At 45.4% G+C, this 24,638-nt stretch overlaps 1 protein-coding gene across 4 annotated transcripts in view; it reads right to left on the reverse strand.

Annotated features, from left to right (window-relative positions):
• LOC117193624 (uncharacterized protein DDB_G0284459-like) overlaps positions 1-17,460 on the reverse strand; it is an 87,906-nt gene extending 70,446 nt beyond the window's left edge. For 2 of the 4 annotated variants that reach the window (XR_004474646.1, XM_033398363.1), the window contains exons 1-3: positions 15,770-16,289; positions 8,255-8,401; positions 6,557-6,745 (exon numbers count right to left, since the gene is read on the reverse strand). Coding sequence is in view for 3 of the 4 variants with exons in the window: in XM_033398363.1 (XP_033254254.1) it covers positions 6,557-6,591 (35 nt within the window). In the remaining variant the exon portion in view is untranslated. Of the gene's footprint in view, positions 1-6,556; positions 6,746-8,254; positions 8,402-9,176; positions 9,264-15,769; positions 16,291-17,333 lie in introns of those variants that run through there. The other 2 variants (XM_033398362.1, XM_033398364.1) reach the window with 2 other exon arrangements.
• Between the last annotated feature and the right edge of the window lie 7,178 nt (positions 17,461-24,638).

Genomic DNA, 24,638 nt, shown 5'->3' on the forward strand with positions numbered 1-24,638 from the left:
TAGGCGTGTCTCTCTCTTGCCGTCTTGCTGTCTTCCTGTCTTTCTGTTTGCGTTAGAATGGGGACTTTTGCATATGCCCATGCCTGTGCCTTTGTGCTCCAAAGTGTTGGGCAAAGTCAAACAAGAGCTTGGCTGTCGGATGCATCTGAATCTGCATCTGCCAGCTCGCCAGCTCTTCCATTGTTTCCCAGGGCCTCGTTGCCCTGGCTGCAGCTTTTCGTATGTGGGTGTGATTAATGTAATGAGAAATGTGAGTAGTAGTTGCCGCATGCATCTCATTTCAACACTATCTTCATGGGTGGAGTGATGCTGATGCTATCGATACATCCCATCCATCGATGACCCAAATCTCTGCCTCTCCGCCTCTCTCGCGCATAATTTGACGACAAGTCGGGGAAAATCTCGGAGATTTATTACGAGTTATGTGATCCCAGGCCCGAATATGGCTAAAAACCATCTGTGTTGTCTCTGCCTGAGGATAAGCATCATATAATTGTACTGTCGCTGCGGTTGTGGGGATTGCGTTGAGCAGGAAATTACGACAAAATAATTGAGTGCGAATCGTAATGAGATCTCTCTCTCTCTCTCTGTCGCTCTGGGGATCTACCTAGTCGCCTTGTTCAGGAGTGATAGTGCAGCCAATTCATTCATTGACACACGAGTGAGGGCCGCCTGGGGCCTGGCATGTGTAAATATTTATGCAAATATTCGCACAAACAGGGGGCACATATGTAAATAGTAGGGTCTCCCCTTTCCCCTCCCCCAAAGAGATTAAAGCCATCGCTAGCCAGCAACCAGACCTGTGGGTTTCAATTCCGGGAATCCAAGGAGCAGGCCAGCAAAACGGAAGTCAAGTGGACACTTGGTGCTTGGGCAAACACTTGGAAATGTGTCCACTGATTGACAGGCCACGAGATTTGCATATTTGCATACCGCGACCCGCGAAAGGAAGCCGTCAAGGTGCAGCCAAGCCATCACTTTAGCAAGTTATTTGCATGCCGCAAAGAGCCAGCCAGCCGCCGGGTGCCGCGCCTTGCCTTTGAGCCGCTGTTTGTGTGTGTGCCTGTGTTGCATGCAAATTTTTGATTGGCCCCCGGCCAGGGGCCAGGCGGAAGAGGCAGCAACAGCAGCACCCAGAGTTCAAGGACAATGCCATGTTAATTGGAGGAGACCCAGCAATATGGCCAAAAAATGTTTGCTTTCGTACGCACCCTAATGACCCATAAACACTCGCCCAATAGGCCATATCCGCGCTTCGTGTCGTTGCCAGATAACGTTGAAGCATTGAATGGCTCTGGGGCACCACCTGCCACCCACCAAGAACGGCCCCAACCTGGGGGCCATTAAATTATATTTATCAGCAAACATTTTGGATTTGGGGTGCCCTCTGAGCGGCTGTAAAACGTAGCCAGCGCCCCAACAAAACGAATGTGGAGCCCCGCTACGCCTCACTCAATCCACCAAATGGAGACGCAACCCCGAAACAACAAAACAAGTTTGCGTTTAAAGCGAACGTTAAGGGCAAACTTTTAATTAGAAAGCAAGTACGGTCAACCGGAAAATGGTATGGTATAGAATGGTAAGGGAGTGGAATGAAGTGGACTACGGAAACTAAATACGGGAATATTTCATTTACGGACATGTGTTCGCATACCACGGAGCAGTGGGTAAACCGTTCCCAGTGAACGCACTTCGCACTTTGCATGTCAAGCCACAATAACAGGACAGAAAAGAACCGAACAGAAGAGACCTCTTGGTTGAAAACGAATTGAAGTACTGTGGTAGGTTAGGATCGTTTCACGCATCGGGGAATGAATGGAGCCCGCTCCCAGATGATAAATCGCCGCGACATCTGACATCCCAAGCCGGGGCCCCCAAGGCATCTCCCTCCTCTCTCCCCCCCTTCGAGCCTATATTCATGTGTCAGCTGCTCATTAAAAAGGTATTCATCATTACCGCGGGAGGCGACGGGAGGCGATGCGACGGGGCGCGATGCGACGCTGCAATTGTCGCACCCAAAGACCGGGCTGCGAATCGGATCTCTCGCTGCATCTTATTTTCCACAGCTGGCGGCATGTTTGCTGTCAAAGCCCATGACAGCAGCGCCTTGGGTACATGGCTTTGAAGACGTTCTTTTTTATGGATTTTAATACAGGAATTTCCATAAGGTATGCGAGTTTTCGTGATTGATCGGTAGAGAAGCTTTCGCTGGATATCGATAATAGTTGAGACAATTTTCCGACTGTTTTTTTTTTTTTTTATGGATTTTACTAGAGGAGTTTCCGTAGAAAGGGTTTCCTTGAAATAAGTAATCGATAATTATCGATATGTTGATTTTAGGTTAGAGTTGAGACAATTTTCAGATTGTAGAAGCGTAGTAAACATTTTGTAGGAGTTATAAACTCCTCAAAGAGTATATTATTATTCGGTACATTCGATATTTCGATTTTTTTGTGTCTTGCTTTCTTTTCACATCTCATCCCTCTCCTCTCGTGTAACATTTTTTGTACTTTTTGTTGAGAAATTGTTCAATAATTTTTCTCTCTTCTGGGGCCCCCCTTTTGTGTGCCGCGGCGTTATGCGATATGTGCGCCAGTTTGGCATATGATGGAATTGACACTTCAGTTTCTGTGACAAACATGGGGCATGGGACAAACAGACCCTCGGCACTGATATACGTATACGAGGAATACTCCTCTCAAAGTGGAGATGGAGATGGCAGATAGTGTAGCAGACGACGACGACGCACTTGAAATGCATCAAATAGCATTTTCCTTTGTGTGTGCCCGCCTCTCCGACGGCGGTGGGTGGTTGGGTGCTTGGGTGTTGCTTGAGTTTATGGCCGAATGGAGTTGGAGATGCGTTTGTTAGCGCTAATGGTGCATTTATGACAGGCCGCAGGGTTGCAAACTAGCATTGCAACAGCAGCAGATACAAAAGAAAGCTCACATATGATCAACCCCTGGTGCCGGCTGTCTGGCCTATCAGTCCATCAATTTGTACTTTTATCACTTACGAAAACAAACTTCAATTCCAAGCGAAAAATGACAGCATAAATGGTTCTCTAGTTTAAGATTACTTTAGCATTTCGTAAAGTTTTTCGTTAGGGGATGGGAATGTTGGGTTTTAGACATCTGTGAGGCTGCTACACACGTTGCATGACACTTTTAGGCATCTTTGAGGCTGTTACACACCTTGCATGATACTTTTAGACGTCTCTGGTGCTGCTACACGTGTTAAATGACACTTTTAGACATCTCTGAGGCTGCTACACACGTTGAATGACACTTACAGACATCTCTGAGGCTGCTACACACTTTGAATGACACTTTTAGACATCGCTGAGGCTGCTACACACGTTGCATGATACTTTTAGGCATCCCTTGAGGGTGTTACACACGTGGAGTGTTCTTTTAAGCCTCTCTGGGGCTGCTACACGTGTTGAATGCAACTTTTAGACATCTCTGAGGCTTTTACACACCTTGCTTGACACATTTTCGTTAGGATTTACTTTCGAAACGAGCTCCCAACAACTTGTGGCATGAAAATTCGATTGTCTTGCCTTTTTGGATGGTTTCGCGGTAACTTTCTTTTGTTTTTCTTCTTCTCCATTGTGATTGCTTTTCCCACGAAAATCATTGGGCAGATGGTTTTTTGATTGCTCCGAAGGCTAATTTTTTTTCTTTGGAGGAAGTAATGAAGGTGCCGCGTGCCCCCAAGCCCCAAGAGTTCGTCCGCCAGAGTCTCGGTTTGAACTTCGAGTCGTATTGGAGCATAATTCAATTTTTCAAAGTTTTTTCTTTATGGTTAAATGAAAACCGGTCTCTGCAGCGGACAATCGGTTAATAATAAAGATTTTAAGCTAATTGGCTCATTTACCACACAAAAAAAACGAGGGGGATCGTTGTGAGTTGCTGCGTAGACCGCAACTCTACAGTTATGCCCGATACTAAGTCAGTATGGCTTTCCTCCGGCAGACGCCGCTAATATTAAACGACACGACAAGGAGTGCGTGCGAGAGAGACAGAAAATCAGTCTGAGCGTGACGTCGGGGGCTGCGTAGCCAGTGCAAATTGATTTGTTCCTTTTGGCTATAAAAATGATCTGATCTGATCCAGATTCAGCAATCTGATAGATATGGTCATTATCTATGATTCTGCGTTTTTAGTTTTCTCGAATGTGCAATATTGTGGATGCAACAGATTTTCGTCTTTTGTGGGGGCGGAAGGGGGTGGGGCGAAATTCTGAGATATACGTTTTATAGTGAGATGTAACAGAAGTGCGGATACCAAATTTGGTTACTCTAGCCTTAATAGTCTCTGAGATTTGTGGATGCCCCAGATTTTCGTCCTTTGCGGGGGCGGAAGGGGGTGTGGCGAAATTTGGACACGAAACGGTCAAGGTCCGATATCACAGGAGTGTGGATACCAAATTTGGTTGCTCTGGCTCTTATAGGTTCTGAGATCCTTGAACTCATATTTTGCAATTGACAAAACCGACCATGAAACCTGAGTGTTAGAGAGAGACAGAGCGAGAAAGAATGAAATTGTTTTCTTGCTTCTGGCTATAATCATTATACGATCTGGTTCAGATTTTGCACTGTAGAAGATATGGTCATCCTCACCGATTCTGCGTTTTTGGTTTTATCGTATCTTTAAAAATGTGGATGCCACAGATTTTCGTTCTTCGTGGGGGCGGAAGTGGGCGGGGCGAAGTTTTGAAATATTTTTGTAGCAGTGACATATCACAGAAGTCTGGATCCAAAACATCGTCGCTCTAGCTCTTATAGTCTTTGAGCACTAGGCTCTGAAGGGGACGGACGGACGGACGGACGGACGGACGGACGGACAGACGGACAGACAGACAGGGCTCAATCGACTCGGCTATTGATGCTGATCAAGAATATATATACTTTATGGGGTCGGAAACGATTCCTTCTGGACGTTACACACATCCACTCTTACCACAAATCTAATATACCCCAATACTCATTTTGAGTATCGGGTATAACAACAACAGCATTATAATAATGATGACGATGACTGATGACCGATGATCATCGCAAAATCATGGCCTTCACTCGGCACCGGAGAGTGGGGGCGCGGGTAAGTCGCCAAAAAAATAAAAAAAACGAGGTGGAACGTTGTGAGTTGCTGCGGACACCGCAACTCTACAGTTATACCCGATACTAAGTCAGTATGGATCTCCTGCGGCAGACGCCGCTAATATTGAACCACACGACAAAGAGTGCGTGCGAGACAGACAGAAAATCAGTCTGAGCGTGACGTCGGGCGCTGCGTAGCCACTGAAAATTGATTTCTTGCTTTTGGCTACAAAAATAATCCGATCTGATCCAGATTCAGCAATCTGATAGATATGGTCATTATCTATGATTCTGCGTTTTTAGTTTTCTCGAATGTGCAATATTGTGGATGCAACAGATTTTCGTCTTTTGTGGGGGCGGAAGGGGGTGGGGCGAAATTCGGAGATATACGTTTTATAGTGACTTGTAACAGAAGTGCGGATACCAAATTTGGTTACTCTAGCCTTAATAGTCTCTGAGATTGGTGTATGCCCCAGATTTTCGTCCTTTGCGGGGGCGGAAGGGGGTGTGGCGAAATTTGGACACGAAACGGTCAAGTTCCGATATCACAGGAGTGTGGATACCAAATTTGGTTGCTCTGGCTCTTATAGGTTCTGAGATCCTTGAACTCATATTTTGCAATTGACAAAACCGACCATGAAACCTGTGTGTTAGAGAGAGACAGAGCGAGAAAGAATGAAATTGTTTTCTTGCTTCTGGCTATAATCATTATACGATCTGGTTCAGATTTTGCACTGTAGAAGATATGGTCATCCTCACCGATTCTGCGTTTTTGGTTTTATCGTATCTTTAAAAATGTGGATGCCACAGATTTTCGTTCTTTGTGGGGGCGGAAGTGGGCGGGGCGAAGTTTTGAAATATTTTTGTAGCAGTGACATATCACAGAAGTCTGGATCCAAAACATCGTCGCTCTAGCTCTTATAGTCTTTGAGCACTAGGCTCTGAAGGGGACGGACGGACGGACGGACGGACGGACGGACGGACGGACGGACAGACGAACAGACAGACAGGGCTCAATCGACTCGGCTATTGATGCTGATCAAGAATATATATACTTTATGGGGTCGGAAACGATTCCTTCTGGACGTTACACACATCCACTTTTACCACAAATCTAATATACCCCAATACTCATTTTGAGTATCGGGTATAATTAATTATACAAAAGTGAATTTTGCCATTGCAACGCTTTTTTCTCTCTCGTTGTCAGCGATTCTTCGGGAGTGCCCCTCCGCCGCCGCAACCCCTGAACTTTATCGCTAGAGTGCTAGAGTCATTAACGAATAAATTGGGGCATGGCATGGAGCAAAAGGAAGGAAAGGAGACCATTGATAAAAATGGAAGGAAAGACATAAAACTGGACATAATCGTTGCAAGGTCTCCAAAGGGAAGTCCATAGATGGGGGTTGTGGATGGGTGTGTGTGGGTGTGAGTGTGGGGGTTTCGACTTACTTGCGTGCCAGGCGTTTTCGTATTCCAGCAAACATTTTTCGGGTCCTCCTGCGCGCGGCGCCCTTATGCTCTTTTATGTCGGTACTAATGTTGTATTGTTAATTAAATTACCGATTTTCGTAGCTTCTCTCTCCCTTTCCTTCTCTATCTTTCGTCCGTCGAGAAGGGCAACAACAAAATACGGCGACACTTAAAATTAATTTAAACGAGGGGGAACGTTGTGAGTTGCTGCGGACACCGCAACTCTACAGTTATACCCGATACTAAGTCAGTATGGCTCCCCTCCGGCAGACGCCGCTAATATTAAACGACACGACAAAGAGTGCGTGCGAGAGAGACAGAAAATCAGTCTGAGCGTGACGTCGGGCGCTGCGTAGCCACTGCAAATTGATTTGTTCCTATTGGCTATAAAAATGATCTGATCTGATCCAGATTCAGCAATCTGATAGATATGGTCATTATCTATGATTCTGCGTTTTTAGTTTTCTCGAATGTGCAATATTGTGGATGCAACAGATTTTCGTCCTTTGTGTGGGCGGAAGGGGGTGGGGTGAAATTTTGAGATACACGTTTTATAGTAAGATCTAACAGGAGTGCGGATACCAAATTTGGTTACTCTAGCCTTAATAGTCTCTGAGATTTTTGAATATCCCCAGATTTTCGTCCTTTGCGGGGGCGGAAGGGGGTGTGGCGAAATTTTGAAACAAACTCGTCTCGGTCCGATATATTAGGAGAGTGGATACCAAATTTGGTTGCTCTAGCTTTTGTAGTCTCTGAGATCTAGGCGCTAATGTTTTACTCTAAGCAAAGCCGCCTATGCTACGTGTGTGTTAGAGAGAGACAGGGCGAGAAAAAATGAAATTGTTTTCTTGATGCTGGCTATAATAATAATACGATCCAATTCAGATTCCGCAGTCTTAAAGATATGGTCATTCTCTACAATTCTACGTTTTTGGTTTTCTCATATCTTAAAAATTGTGGATGCCACAGATTTTCGTCCTTTGTGGGGGCAGAAGTGGGCGGGGCGAAGTTTTGAAATATTTTTGTAGCAGTGACATATCACAGAAGTTTGGATCCAAAACATCGTTGCTCTAGCTCTTATAGTCTTTGAGCACTAGGCGATGAAGGGGACGGACAGACGGACAGACGAACAGACGGACAGACGGACGGACGGACAGACAGACATGGCTCAATCGACTCGGCTATTGATGCTGATCAAGAATATATATACTTTATGGGGTCGGAAACGATTCCTTCTGGACGTTACACACATCCATTTTCACCACAAATCTAATATACCCCAATACTCATTTTGAGTATCGGGTATAAAAATAGCAAAAAACCCGCACTTTCTGTTGTTGTTTCTGCTGCTGCTGTTCATTTGTTGGGTTGTCATTTGCAGCTTTTGAACGCCTCATTGCAATGGGAGACGGACAAACAAACAAACAAACACGAAACACAAAACACCGAGGAAAAGTATCCAAAAGAAGCACAAAAAAACGAAATCAATTAGGTTTCGAGGGGGGGGTGGAATCAGGGAGATGTATCTCCGATTGGTGTCTTCGGATTGTGCAATCTATAATTCGAAGAAATCAATAATCCTCAGCTGCGGATCGCGTACGCGAACGCACATTTCCCAATTCACACACACACACATGCGCGTGCAGATGTGTGCACTTTGGTTTCCCCTTTTCACACCGGCTTTTCTTCATTCACTGCTCTTCTCTTCTCTTCTCATTTCACATCCACTTCCACTCCACCGTTGACAATCTCTTGGCTTGGGGCACAGTGGGCGATGATCGGGTCTGTGTCTGGGTCTGGGTCTGGGTCTGCTCCGACGCGATGCTGAAACGAGCCAAGAAGAGAAATTCACACATTATTTTCAAATTTATTTTCTGTTTGTTTTTGTATCAACAAAAAGAAAGAAGCCAAAGAAATGCTTGTGAGGGGGAGCCCTTTGTGGGGACCGCATAAGCGATTTATGTATATAATTGACGTGTCGAGTGACAAATTTAAAACATTTAATGCCAACAAGTCGCAACGAATGGGACGCGGTTGGGGTAAATTTCATAATTCTGACTGGTCCAAATATCACGTACAACATTTGTTTAAGCTTCATTAAGAGTAAAAGTAATCGCTGGCCAGTGTGACCAGTTGCACTGACTGGAAGCCATCTCAAGCAGTGGTTTCTTTGCAACAGTTTGAACTGCTTTGTGACCGGAAGAGACACGGGAAACGCTACAAAGCAGTGATATTTCGATAACTCTTAAGTAGCCCATGTAATTTTGAACTGATGGACACGTATTTGCAGGCAAAGATCTGTCAAAAGACAGGGCAGACAAGTGGCAATAAGAGATAAGAGTAACTAATGGAAAACAAGTGTCACATATGCACCACTTGCTCCATTTTGCACAGTTTAAACTGCTTGAAACAGATCACAAGCAGTTCTTTTGTTTAGTGTGATGTTCTTAAGCAATAAACTTTTGAGGGAAACGATCTAAGGTAGTAGTTTTTTCGTCTAGTTGTAAAACTTAAAGATTCCAATTATTACCCTACGAAGGATTCCGTTTAGAACGAGAGTCATAATTGGAAGGCATCTCTTAACGAGTTTTAGACCTACGTTCAAGTGGGCAGAGTCATTTCCTAGACCGCTCGACTGTCCCGCCCGCAGAACCATAAGATTTATGGTCCGCAAAGTTGATGGAATCTGGCAAAAAAAAACGAGGGGGAACGTTGTGAGTTGCTGCGGACACCGCAACTCTACGGTTATACCCGATACTAAGTCAGTATGGCTCTCCTCTGGCAGACGCCGCTAATATTAAACGACACGACAAAGAGTGCGTGCGAGAGAGACAGAAAATCAGTCTGAGCGTGACGTCGGTGGCTGCGTAGCCACTGCAAATTGATTTGTTCCTATTGGTTCCTATTCCTGATCTGATCCAGATTCAGCAATCTCATAGATATGGTCATTATCTATGATTCTGCGTTTTTAGTTTTCTCGAATGTGCAATATTGTGGATGCAACAGATTTTCGTCCTTTGTGGGGGCTGAAGGGGGTGGGGCGAAATTCTGAGATATACGTTTTATAGTGAGATCTAACAGAAATGCGGATACCAAATTTGGTTACTCTAGCCTGAGATTTGTGAATGCCCCAGATTTTCGTCCTTTGCGGGGGCGGAAGGGGGTGTGGCGAAATTTGGACACGAAACGGTCAAGGTCCGATATCACAGGAGTGTGGATACCAAATTTAGTTGCTCTGGCTCTTATAGGTTCTGAGATCCTTGAACTCATATTTTGCAATTGGCAAAACCGACCATGAAACCTGTGTGTTAGAGAGAGACATAGCGAGAAAGAATGAAATTGTTTTCTTGATTCTGGCTATAATAATTATACGATCTGGTTGAGATCTTATATTCTAAAACATACAGTCATCCTCTACGATTCTGCGTTTTTGGTTTTATCGTATCTTTAAAAATGTGGATGCCACAGATTTTCGTCCTTTGTGGGGCGGAAGTGGGCGGGGCGAAGTTTTGAAATATTTTTGTAGCACTGACATATCACAGAAGTCTGGATCCAAAACATCGTTGCTCTAGCTCTTATAGTCTTTGAGCACTAGGCGCTGAAGGGGACGGACAGACGGACAGACGGACGCCCCCGCAAAGGATGAAAATCTGGGATATTCACAAATCTCAGAGACTATTAAGACTAGAGTAACCAAATTTGGTATCCGCACTCCTGTTAGATCTCACTTTAAAACGTATATCTCAAAATTCGCTCCACCCCCTTCCGCCCCCACAAAGGACGAAAATCTGTTGCATCCACAATATTGAGGATACAAGAAAACTAAAAACGCAGAATCATAGATAATGATCATATCTATCAGATTGCTGAATCTGGATCAGATCAGATCATTTTTATAGCCAGAAGAAACAAATCAATTTGCACTGGCTACGCAGCGCCCGACGTCACGCTCAGACTGATTTTCTGTCTCTCTCGCACGCACTCTTTGTCGTGTCGTTCAATATTAGCGGCGTCTGCCGGAGGAGAGCCATACTGACTAAGTATCGGGTATAACTGTAGAGTTGCGGTGTCCGCAGCAACTCACAACGTTCCCCCTCGTTTTGTTTTGTATTTGTTGTATTTTGTTGCTTGTGAGCGAGAGCGTGAAAGAAGCAGGGGGACAGGGGACAGGGGGCAGGCGGCAACAAGCGGCAGAAACTCGGAACTTCTCACGCACGCCGCTGCGGCATTTGGTGTACTCGTATCTGCTGTATCTGGGAAATGTTTGTGCAACACGTACAGCGCGTGCATATTACCCCGTTCCGTTCCCTTCCCGTGGTCCGGGGTACGGAGGACGCCCTTGCTATGGTTCATGTTCCGCATTTGGTTGTGCCGCTATTTTAGGTCGTTCCCCTCCTGCCTACAGCCACTGCCACTGCTACTGGCTGCCACAGCGGAAACCTGCAACATACGATACGCTTCAGCGAGCGTGCAATTACCACCGCAAAACATTGCTCCCGCCCGATACGACCCGATACCCGCCGCGGTACCATATCGCTGTGGCTGGGCATTCAAAGTAGATCCCAAAATACAAAAGTGGGAACACTCTTTCTGATTTATGGCCCATTGTATCTGACAGACACAAAATGCTCTTACCAAAAATGAGAAGAACTGAAGAAGCCCCATCGCTGCCCCCAAAGGCACTGATTACAGGCAGAGCAGTGCCAAGTGCCCCACAGATTCCCCATAGATTGAACAACAAAGAGGCATGCCACCACCGACCAGCGATCTTCATGTCACCCACATGGCCGGCTGGCCGCTCCCCGGCTGATTAGAGTACAATTCCAGCCGCTCAAGTGCCCAAAGAATGTGCTCTTTAATAGAATTAGTTTTGATTTTCATTTGGGTCTTGAATAGTGCTCTGATTTATGCTGTTCCCCTGATGAAATTTTCCGCTTGCGGAATGAAAAACGAGCCAAGAAAACTGCGAGCAGCAAATGTGCAAAATAACGTGAAATTAGCGCAAATAACTTGAATGCAAATGCAATTTGGCCACGACGTTGATGGACACAGAAGGGCGGGAGGAAGGAGGCAGGAGGGAGGAGGGAGGAGGCACAAACCACTGATGCTGCCACTGCTGCTTCTGATGATGATGAGAGTCCGCTAATGATGCCGGATGGCTTGCCTGGCTGACTGCAGTTTTGCAGTTCTGCAGTTCGCGGGTCGCTTGGCTGCCCATAAACGAAGCAGCAGCTGCACCGCAGAACCCAGCTCCCTCCCTTCCCCTCCGTTCCCTCACCCGCGGGTAACGGGATTTATAATTAAACATAAACTCAGCAGACTCGCCGACTCTCAAGACTCCTCAAGACTCCGCGAGACTCACAGCAGAGGCACGCACGCGGTCTCGCAGCTAAAGTCCATTTATGCCAATAAGCAAAAGATGAAACATAAAAGCGTGCCTCAATTTGAGGGATATTCGACTAGGAGGCACCCCTTACGCACTGATATTTATTGGAATTTCAAGACAATACTGTCCCAGGAGGAGAGCCTGTCCCTGGGAGCTCTGGAAACGCCACATTGTCCAAGAAACACAGCATACCCTCTCTACCTCAGTCCTCGGAAATATTGGGTATACAAATAATCGTCTGCCTCCGCCCCCCCCCCCCCCCCTTCTCGGTGCTTTGCTGACAGCAAAGTCTCTGCGCGAATGTGTCGCCAAGTTGGCTCCCTCCCCAGAATAACCCTCTCCCCACGCCCCGCCACAAGTCGCCACGATCTCCGCTGAGTATCGAGAAATGAGAGCGAAAAATAAACAAATCATAAATCTGTGGAAAATATGTTTTATGGCTTTAACGACCACCCAAATGTCACCACAAATACGAGCATAGATGGCCGTATGTATATATAGCGATATGTACATCCCATAGATCCATAGATCCACTCGTAGTGGGTCCAAGTTGTAGTGCCTTCAAGGCGTAGTCCTCCAATTAAAAAGCCTGTGTCTGACTGCTCACCTGCTTCCCCTTGGTTCCTTTTTCTACCAGTCGAATGGTTAATCGAAAATGAAATGCAATCAAATTTACATTCGAATAAAGTTTGCCCCCCATCGTGAGAGTCCTTGCCAGGATCCATAATAAACGGCAATAAAACTTCACATTTAACCCATAAAACTAGCATCGGGGGAGCCCTTTTGCCTGCCTCCCCCGAATCTCAATTTCAACTTTTATTCGAGTGGCAGCAAAAAAAAAACTACCGAAATCCTCCCGATGACAGGTGTGTGTGTGTGGCAGTGTGGCAGGTAGCAGCTATGTACGAGTATGTACATGTGTAATCGTGTTATCCATTACGTTACGAGTATTTAAACACTTTAGTTCTCGCTTAATATAGCCAAAAGCGCTTTAAAATCGAATAAATTTTATAGAGTTTTTATTGATTGTTGCCCACTCGTTTGTTAACTATTAGCAAAGCCAACAAAAAGACTGATAAATAATCAAAGAGGGGCTTCAAAAGTTAGCTGTCCCCAAGTATCCCTTGGGTAGTTTTCAGGGATCCCCAAATGAGTGCACCCACAAACAGTTCAGTCACCTCATGTCTTACATTTATGAACCGCACTGTTGGCTCTGTTTGTTCGCGTAACGGCTTACGGCAGAACCCAATCAAGTGATGCGAAATTGCCACCGAATAAGCCCCGAAAAATCCCTCAACTGCAAACTGAAAACTGTGCGTGGAAATGTAAATACTTTTATGCCAAGGGAAAGCATTTCCCAGTGCCCCCCAATAACAACATTTGTTGTAAGTCTGTCGCTGGCTTTATCTTCGAGCAGTGGAGCGGCTGAGCGGTGGAGCAACGGAGGAAATGCGGCAGTCAGCAGAAAACTATGCCAAGGCAAGTGAACCCCCGAGGAAGCGCCACCATTCGCAGAGTATGTTTTCTTCTTCAAAAAATATATACATATATTCGTGGATTCTAGCCGGAGATTAGCCGGAGATAACAGCCGAGTGGCGCAAGTGAGTCTCTGAAGAGGCTTAGTGGCAGTGGCAGTCATAAAAATTCGATGTTGCCGACGACTGCGGATGTGGCAAGGGAGGGGGCTTCTGCCAGAGGAAGGCAGTAGCCGAATCAGTCGAAGCGTCAAGCCTCAAGCCTCGTTATTTGCTCGAATCAATACGATTGGTAATATTATGAATTTTGAATGTCTGGCGGAATCAGAACCAGTTCGACAAGTTATTTGCGTAGCCAAAGCAAACAAAAGCCTAGAGATACTCGTTTAAACGAAAATATATCTGCGACAGAGATACAGATATACAGTGAGTGGGGAAGGGAAGGGGTGGAGCTATCAATGTGTTGATTTCAATTGTTGACCTTAAAATTGTTGGGCCACTGCCAAGAAAAAATAAAAAGGTGTCAAGCCAACCTTGCTTGGGTTTTTGGGCTGAAATTTAAATTTAATCAAAAGAAATCAAATGAAACGATTTACCATAAATGCAAAACGTGCCCAAAACTGAAAACTTGGCCAAAACTCTGGGCTCGGGACTCTGTTGCTGGGCTCCGACTGTGGCTTTCAGCTGGAGACCACGAAAAAATTAGTGCGTGTATCCAAAAGGTTTTCCTTTCCAGCCGATTGCGCCCAATGGAATTATGAATCAACAACAAAAACAGCAGCAACAAACTTAAGAGGAAGCCTCCTATAATGCCCTCCCGCCCTCTCCTCTCCTCTCCTCTAGGAATTTATGATATGAACCGAAATGAGATATGGTTATGATGGGGATGTGTTTATGCCGTCAACAGCGAAACTGCGACCCAAACAGACAGACATATTCCCAAGCAGGGACAGAGAGAGAGAGCTTTCGGTGGTTTAGATATATGACTGGGATAGCAGCTACCCTGACACTGCGACTCCTGCGTCTCCTCCTCCATATGCGTATGCAAATGTTGGCTTATGTGGAGCGCCAACTGAGGGAGGAGGTGGCGCTGTGGTCTTATTTATTTCCCACGACACGTAAACTCTTTTCGAAAGAGAAATTTAGGCAAAAAGAGACATATGTATACTCCTCTCTAGAGTTCGAGTTGTATGTTTTTTCCTGGTGCCTTCAGCCTAGACCGATGTTGTTTTCGCTTTTTTTGGTGTCTTTATTCGTTATGCAAATCGAATAATGGTACATGTGTATGGCACGCAGGCGCACCTTTTGTGCTTCCGGTTTCCGGAGGAGCCAGCAGCAGCACGTCCGTGAAAATTACGCCAATTGGTGGGGTTTTGGCTTGGAGTTTGGGGCTGGGGCAAAGGTAACCTAGCGCCATTATGATTGTTGTGGCAACAGCCATAATTAAAATGCTAGAAATTATGGCCACAGCCACGTTCTTGGGTGTTGTTTTGGCATTTCTTTATGGCCAATGGCACTAAGTTGCATAATGCCACAAGGCTACAAAAAGAGTTCTACCTCTCACTCTTACTCTCTCTGACATCGTTTGTGCAATGATTGTACTTCCAGGGGGAATATTCATTAATAATTTCCAATGAAGCGAACCGAATGCGGTCCTAATCTTATCAGAAATGCGTTTGCGGACAGAGGCACCATTACTCATAGGGCTATTAAGGTTGCGAAATGGAATTCGAATGGGCATTGGAATTGGAATTGGAAGCAGTGGCAGTGGCAGTGGCAGCCCCAAAGACCATTTCCATTGTTCCCCCATTTCCCCATTGTTGTTTATTAATTGAATCAATGACAAACCAAACCAGAAATTCAATACAATACCCGCCCCTTCTATCGCTTGGGGGCGCCATGTGGCGTATACGCAATATTGCGTATTGTTCGAAAGATTGTGCAAGGCACATTCTCAGCAAGCAATCGCTATTGTTATCGCTATCTGGTGATAGGCATCGATGACACCGATAATTGACGGCAATCATCGAGCATTTGACAAGTTCATCATTTAAGGAACAAAACGCGAAAAAAAAGAACCTTTTAAAAGAGGCGCCTACAGCTGCTCAAATTAACATATTATTGGTGGGGGGAATAGTTGGGGAGGGGAGCGAGATAATTATATGTAAATGGGGTTTTTGTCGCCTGGCGCTGGGGCATTGTTATCAGCAGAGCAGCAGCAGCACCAACGGTGGAAGCAGGGCCATTGGCAGGGGTTAAAGGGTGAAAACTCATTAAGTCTGGCATTAAGTCATTGAACTTGTCCAATAGCTGCAGATAACAGCAACTTACTCTTCTAACGAAGGATCCAGCGGTAAATGTACGGGAAAACAATCACAACAATCTCTCTCTCTCTCTCTCTCTCTCTGGCTTACACTTTTCTTTTATTTTACGTTTGCTTTTTCTTTTTCTTTTATTTATGGTTGCTTTTGGCGAACAACCGGCGAACGGCAGCAGGTGTTTCTGTGTGTGTGCGTGCGTTTTTTAGCCGCTTTGTTTTTGTGCCTGCCGCTTGTGGCCACGTTTCGAATACTGCACTTTTTTTGTGCACAAAAAGCGCAAAACTATCTGCTGCTGCAGCAAAAACACCACTCAAACACAAAACATTTGATACAAGTTTTCGATTTTTAGTTGTATTTTGATAAATATTTTGTATTTCTTCGTTTCGTTGCACTGACACTGGCAGTAATTGTTAAACCATAGAACGGGGCATCACCAGCCAAAAACCAAGCACGCTCTGTACGTGCATTTTAGCGAATTTTTGAGTTGTTTATACCCGATACTCAAAATGAGTATTGGGGTATATTAGATTTGTGGTAAAAGTGGATGTGTGTAACGTCCAGAAGGAATCGTTTCCGACCCCATAAAGTATATATATACTTAATCAGCATCAATAGCCGAGTCGATTGAGCCCTGTCTGTCTGTCCGTCCGTCCGTCCGTCCGTCCGTCCGTCTGTCCGTCTGTCCGTCCCCTTCAGCGCCTAGTGCTCAAAGACTATAAGAGCTAGAGCAACGATGTTTTGGATCCAGACTTCTGTGATATGTCACTGCTACAAAAATATTTCAAAACTTCGCCCCGCCCACTTCCGCCCCCACAAAGGACGAAAATCTGTGGCATCCACAATTTTAAAGATATGAGAAAACCAAAAACGTAGAATTGTAGAGAAAACCCATATCTTTAAGACTGCGGAATCTGAATTGGATCGTATTATTATTATAGTCAGCATCAAGAAAACAATTTCATTTTTTTTCGCCCTGTCTCTCTCTAACACACACGTAGCATAGCCGGCTTTGCTTAAAGTAAAACATTAGCGCCTAGATCTCAGAGACTACAAAAGCTAGAGCAACCAAATTTGGTATCCACACTCCTAATATATCGGACCGAGACGAGTTTGTTTCAAAATTTCGCCACACCCCCTTCCGCCCCCGCAAAGGACGAAAATCTGGGGATATTCAAAAATCTCAGAGACTATTAAGGCTAGAGTAACCAAATTTGGTATCCGCACTCCTGTTAGATCTCACTTTAAAACGTATATCTCAAAATTTCGCCCCACCCCCTTTCGCCCCCACAAAGAACGAAAATCTGTTGCATCCACAATATTGCACATTCGAGAAAACTAAAAACGCAGAATCATAGATAATGACCATATCTATCAGATTGCTGAATCTGGATCAGATCAGATCATTTTTATAGCCAAAAGGAACAAATCAATTTGCACTGGCTATGCAGCCCCCGACGTCACGCTCAGACTGATTTTCTGTCTCTCTCGCACGCACTCTTTGTCGTGCCAGAGGAGAGCCATACTGACTAAGTATCGGGTATAACTGTAGAGTTGCGGTGTCCGCTGCAACTCACAACGTTCCCCCTCGTTTTAAATTTGTTTATAACGCGCGCGCAACATCTGCTCGGTTCAAAATAACGGCGACTTGTGACGTATGAAGTCGGAACTTAGCCCTGAGCAAGAATATTTTCTATACGAAACGAAACCAGTGAGCGTCGGCTGGCGACTATTGCGCTCTCGGGTCTCTGTCTCTGTTGTTGCTTGTAAACCGGTTCCGAGAGGGTGTCTTATGTTGAGTATGGAAGTTTCAATACCCTATTTTCTCTGTTCTGCTGGAAAGAGAGTGCAAAATGGATGAGAATGAGACTCAATTTCGCCGCAAGCCATCAGCTGATTGCGTGAGGGCGATATACATACTTATTATACCTGAAACTTAACATGAGTATTGGGGTATATTAGATTTGTGGTAAAAGTGGATGTGTGTAACGTCCAGAAGGAATCGTTTCCGACCCCATAAAGTATATATATTCTTGATCAGCATCAATAGCCGAGTCGATTGAGCCCTGTCTGTTCGTCCGTCTGTCCGTCCGTCCGTCTGTCCTATTAGCGCCTAGTGCTCAAAGACTATAAGAGCTAGAGCAACGATGTTTTGGATCCAGACTTCTGTGATATGTCACTGCTACAAAAAATTTTCAAAACTTCGCCCTGCCCACTTCCGCCCCCACAAAGGACGAAAATCTGTGGCATCTGTGGCAATTTTAAAGATACGAGAAAACCAAAAACGCACAATCATAGAGAACGACCATATCTATCAGATTGCTGAATCTGGCCCAGATCGGATTATTTTTATAGCCGAAAGGAACAAATCAACTTACAGTGGCTAGGCAGCGCCCGACGTCACGCTCAGACTGACTTTCTGTCTCTCTCGCACGCACTCTGTGCCGTGTCGTTTAATATTAGCGGCGTCTGCCGGAGGAGAGCCATATTGACTAAGTATCGGGTATAAATGTAGAGTTGCGGTCTCCGCAGCAACTCTCAACGTTCCCCCTCGTATTTCGTTCGTGAAACGAGAGGAGAGAGCGTCGGCTGGCGAATATTGCGCTCTCGGGTCTCTGTCTCTGTTGTTGCTTGTAAACCGGTTCCGAGAGGGTGTCTTTTGTTGAGTATGGAAGTTTCAATACCCTATTTGCTCTGTTCTGCTGGAAAAAAAAGGGAATGGAGAATGGATGACTCTCAATTTCGCCGCAACCAACAGCTGATTGCGTGAGGGCGATATACATATACATATATAGTGTATAGTGTGTATTAGTGTGTAGAAAAGCGAGGCGGGTGTATAAGACGGCGCTCTGCTACTGCCGTTGGCTGGAGAAGAACCGTTCTTTTTGCTATTCATCGTAGTAAAAACGCGACAAAACCCAACCTCCCACCCCCCCCCCCCCCCCCCCCCCCCCCCCCCCGGCCAACGCTCATTCGAGGGCAACAGTGGCGGCAGCCCTTCCCTCACCCCTCCCGCTGTGGCATAGTAATCAAATCATTTAGCCAAAAACTTATTCAAAATTCACAATGGGGACACGCTTAAATGCACACCCTGCAACAGGGGGGCAGGGGCGGTGTGTGTGGCAGGACGTCTGCCACAGGACCTGTACGATTTCAACTAAAGTACAAAATCGTATGATTAGACCTAGACAAATAGCTAGCCATAAAAAGGTTAAGATTTCCCAGCCACCTAAAGAAATAAACGATAATATGCTCTCAATATATATATACATATGTGACATGCAGTACTGACCTAAATAAATATACAACGGACAGCTGCATGCATTTGTGTACATACACTGTTAAGATATTTACGGCACTATCATAAAACACATTCTGGATGACCTGCATGTGGTCAAATCTCACACCATCTGCATGATAACCATTGTGACCGTCATAAATATGACCCTTGGAATATTCCACTGTTGGATTTGTAGTAATTGCTTAGGCCTAAATAGATATAACACATTTCCCTAGCAATATTATACTCAGAACTAATTAAACATACCTAAGATCCTAAGTAAACAATCATACTCATAGAAATTGTATATAAACCTTGCATTTTACCAAATAAAATCAGTACGAAAGAAAACTCTGACGTATTCACATCTCCGAAGCCCAATTTGTTCAAGTACCGATTGCGGCGACCATTTCTTACTGGTACATGAACCGGTAGCATACAAATTTACATTTTCAGCATACGATTGTCATATTGACAATCACACAAAATCAAGTGAATCTACATCAACAGATTCATTTGATTTATTCAGGACCTTTGCATTGTTGTAAACAATCCATCATTATCGCATACACTTCCTTTTCCACTGCGGGGTAGCAGTAGCAACAGTCCTGCCGGCATTGCATTACAATTTGTGGCAGAGCAATGGGCGTGGGGTTGGGTCTGTTCACGGTCTGGTCTTGGAAGTCCTTTCCTTCGTCCTGTCTGCGCTCCAACAAACACACAGAGACACACACACAGATACTCACACAAATTGCACGTGTCTGGCGGTGTTTGTTGGGGATTACGGACGGCAGGACAGAGGCACCAAGGGGCAGACATTGTGGCAGTGAAAGTGAGTTCCGGCAGAACCGAACGAACGCCGAATGCCCCAAACCAAACCCTCCAAAATGTTGCATTCCCCGCTGTATTCCTTGAATACTCGTAGCTGCTGCTGTTACCATTTTTTGGGGTTGCTTTTTGGGGTTTTCCGGGTGTACTGCGGTCTATGCAAATTAGCAAAGTTACATTTACCAAATTGTTGGCAGAAAATTTAATTTCGTTTCGGTTTCTCCAACCCAGTCCTCCAGGAGGTGGCGCGTGGACCATATGCGGAAGTCGAAAAGTCGAAAAAAAAAACTCAAAAAGAGAGCTGTGAAATCAAAGCATTTTTGGATTCTTTTGATCAGCAATGTGTTAAGATATAGATGTGACGACGCCCCCTTCCGAGAGGCAGTGCACCACACCATAGGGCGGCACACATCTCCCATCTTTATTAAGGCAGATCTGCGGTTGACACCCGGCAGCGGCCATATAGTGACAGAATGCACCTGCACGACACAGTCGCCTCCTGCGTCTCCGTTGCAGCACCCCCACCCCGCCCCATATGCCCTGCAGAGGGAGGGTAGGTACGTAGTACGTACACTCGTAGTTCGTTTGGAACTATCTATCATAATTCGATTTTGTTCTGTGCTGAAATGTCGGAACGAGAACGAAATGCGTGGCCATAAATTAAGTGTGGAGCGGTCCCCAGTCACTGGGCCCACCATTCCCCATTCCCGACAGGGAAGCAAATAGAGCGCCTAATGTGGATTTATTTAATTTCCGTCGCCCAAGGATTCGCCTAATGAGTTTTTTAACCTACCCCCAGGAAAGAGGAAAGGAGGAAAGAGATGGAGCTCGTCAAAAACTGGGCCCAAGTGAGCCATTCCAATGGAATATTTGAACAGAAACGACCTCCAAGGGAAGATAAAATGGTAGGTGGTAGATGGTAGATGGTATGATACATCAGGTGAGACAACTCCCTGCCACACGACAAACAACCTAGAAACATTGACACCAAAGATGACTCCGACTTGTGTTTTGATAAACAGTTCAAAATAGGATCCTTTTATCCTTTGTCTTGTTTAGGAGGATTGCCCGTACTCGTACTCCTCCTCCTCCTCCTCCTTCTGTTGCCATTTCTGCTGCTGGGTGCATCTGTGTGTGGCAGAGTTGAGCGAACTTGGTGGCGCAGACATTGCTTGGTCTTCCTTTGTGTCTGCCCCATCCAGTGGCAGAAGACAATGGCGCCCAGCCATTTGCTATGGGAACGCACTTTGGCCCCATCGCTCGCTCTGTTTCTGTGTGAAATTTATGCTTCATTTTTGCCAATTTAATGCTCTTTTTCCACAGTCAACACATGGCCGGGGAGCGGCAGAGTGGTGGAGTGGGCAAATGGGGGAGGCACCTGCTGCTGCAATTAACTGCCAGCGAAATTGATATGATTTGTGATGAGATTTGACTCTTTTCAGGAGATAATTCATTCATTAAATAGCTAAAATCATCAATCATAACTTTCCCCATTCAAATCACTTTCTATGGCTTATAAACATCCAAAGTTTCTATAGCTTGTAGACCCATTTATAGACCTTTTATATCCCCTCCTCCATTCATAAAATCTACGCAGTAAATTCAATCAGTGTTCGCCTCTGTCTCTCTGGCAAATGGCGAATCCTTTCACGCTTTCGAGGACCTCTTGTATTTGCATATTTATCATTCATTAAGAAGAAAATCTCCCCCTTAGAAACACATACACATAACGTAACTATGCCATTGGCTAGGCGGAAGGATTATGAATTCATTTATAATAATTTAGTTTGAGTTATGCCTGAAAACACCGAAACACACTCAGCGCGGAATCCCGTAATGAGCATATTCTATTAGGCGGAGCGGCGTGTTCCACCCTTGAGCTATCTTCTGCCATTGTGGGGGGTGAAAATCAACAGACGCAAATCCTGGACACATGTTGCATTCAACTGTAGTTGGGGGTGGGATGGGGATGGGGACGACGGAGAGTGTGGGTAATGCCGTGTTTTGACAAACCCCAAATCACCAAACGATGAGGAATCCCTTTGAAGCTGATGAACATTTGCACCCGCAACCACCAAGCGACAACGACGACAAAAATGAGGTGGAGAAGGCCACTAACTGCATCATCATACTACTCCTCCGACGACATGGCAAACATCCAGACAGACAGACAGGGACAAGGAGTCAAAAGTTGTTTGGACGGGGATCAAAAAGCTGAAGGACAGACAGCCAGACAGACAGACTCCCCCAAAAACATCCGAGGGATTTCCCCGAGTTCTTTTTTTTTGGTGGGGGGATACTCTGATAAGTGACACGCAAAAGCAACAGAAGAGGACGTAGATGGAGTTGGTATTTATTTAGCATAATGGATTTGAGGCATTTGGTGTTCGTATAATTGAAAATCGAATCAAATCGCTTGAAATTTAATCAACTTAAGAACACTCTGTGCTGGCTGGAAAAGGGGGAAATCCGAGTGCTGTCCAAACTCTAAACGGGATCCCAAGCCAGCGAGGAAATGGAAAAATTAGCACAAATTCATGTGATAAGCTGGCGACTATTTGCATTGAATAGAGTTACCCGGAATCCCAGCCGCCCCACAGGGCAGTCGGAAACCGAACTCCGAACACAAAACTACGGAAGACAAAGGAGAGAGTCCGCTAAGCGCACAGGAAGCCCTGGGTCTGTGCGTCTCTGGGCCCCTAGCAGATGGCACAGCATGGACATGGTCTCACATGCCTCTAGCCAGACTCTAATGCACGATTAATGCCCAATCCCAGAGGCAGACCTTGGCCTGGGGGATGGGGTTGCGCCGTCATTCGATGTGCATTTGCGTGTTTGGCCAGCAAATAAACCTAGACGAGGTGGAGTCGTGGGCGGATGTCCATTTCGAGAAATTAAGCCCTCCCTATAAGCGGATTTCATGCGACTTTGGCTTTGACTCTTCCTCGTGACTCGTGGAGCTATGCTATGCAGTCAGTGCGGGATGCGGAGTGCCAGGTGCAAGTGGAAAAACTGCGAGCGGAGAATCAGGAACTGCAGCGCGAACTTTTCCATATATTAAAAACCTACATATCCACGCTAAATGAGATTCAACTTTCAACAATTTCTACATTGCCAAATTTCCTGCCATTCTATGCAATTATAGAGGTTCCCGATGATCAAGACGTAAGCACGCCAAGCCGCCTTCGTAAAGAAGCGCCGATTGCTGCGTTCGACGATCATCCCAGCGTAGCCGCCAGCTGCGCCCAAGCAAGCATCTTCAAGAGGGCCGTTGGAAAAATAGCGGTTCTGCCCCTTCAGGATGGATCTGTTGAAAGCCTTTGCCTTCCAACGGGGGGTGAATGTTCGGAGCAGAACCCAGCCGATTAGCTGCTTGCCAAATAGCACCTAATTCTTGGCCCTCAGCCGCTTATTTTGTTTGTTACTTATGTCTATGTCACTCATTTGTTTGTTAAAGCTTTGCGCTTGCTTGCCCTGCTAAACGCTCTCTGCCAGCTCGCTCTTCGCTATCTCCGCTTTGCGTCTGCCTACCGACGTCGGCCGAGCGAAGCTGCGCTTAGCGATCGGAGCGGCAATGTAAAGGGCAGGCAAGCCACACTTTCAATTTGGATGTCACGCATTAAAGAACATATCGTAATTTTATTTCTGCGCCGAGTTTTATTTAATTCGAAATAATTAGTCGGCCGATTGGGGATAAAAAACATTATCTCCACACCATTGATAAAGTCATTATGGCAATTGGGAAACAACAGGTTAGCGTCATTACAAGGCAGCCAAGAAAGAAATGGGAGGTTAAAGTCCCCCATGACAATAATTCGATCATTGCACCCTAATGTAGAAACAACATTATTAATTGCTGAAAGGTGGTGTAAGTAAAGCTCAGCATCAGACCTGGGAGGAATGTAAGAGCAGGTTAAATAGAAAAATGCGGAGCCAACACGAACTTTGACTGCAACAAATTCAATTCCATGAATGTTATTGAATGGGAATAACTCAGATGAGAAAACAGATTTAACTGCAATCAGAACCCCACCTGCAAAAGATGGACGGTTCATTCTATAAATAGTGTAACTATCAATGAAAATTTCGTGATCATTGACAGAGGAGTTAAGCCAGGTTTCGGTAAACGCGATGGCATCGAAATCAAAGGACGCGCTATTAGTATGAATTTGACGCAATTTTCCCAGCAAACTGCGAACGTTCTGATAGTGCATGGAAAAATAGTACATCAGTTTTTTGGAGCATGTTCGGTAATTCTTGGATTCGAGTTCGAATCTTTGAGAAGGAACTCATGCACAATTGTATGCTCAGGCCATATTGACGGTTCTAGAGAACAGGATAGTAAAGAATCAGGGAGAAGAATTTTAAAGGATGATATGTCGCGCTTATGTTTAAATGTAAATTTAGTCACAACTATATCAACATGCGAAGTGTTAAGCGGCAAGATGTTGTTTAACATCATCCGTTGTAGCCTCAGGAATAAGACGAGAAACAAATATTGCTTTCCGAGGGACCACTGCCTTAAGTTGAAGTCCCGAGCGAGATCGAGATGGTGGAGCCACTCCTAAAAGAGATCTCGGTACAAGGGCAGAGGAATTGACAGCAATGGCTGTAGCAGGAATTGGAGTAGGAATTGGAGCAGGAATTGGAGCAGGAATTGGAGCAGGAATTGGCAAGACGTCGTCAGCAACCAGCACACCCGCACTAGGAGCACTCACCGCGTCAGAAATGACGGCCACAGAAACTGCAGGGATGGGATTGATGCTGTTGGGGA

The sequence above is a fragment of the Drosophila miranda genome (assembly GCF_003369915.1).
Source record: "Drosophila miranda strain MSH22 chromosome Y unlocalized genomic scaffold, D.miranda_PacBio2.1 Contig_Y2_pilon, whole genome shotgun sequence".
NCBI lineage: Eukaryota > Metazoa > Arthropoda > Insecta > Diptera > Drosophilidae > Drosophila > Drosophila miranda.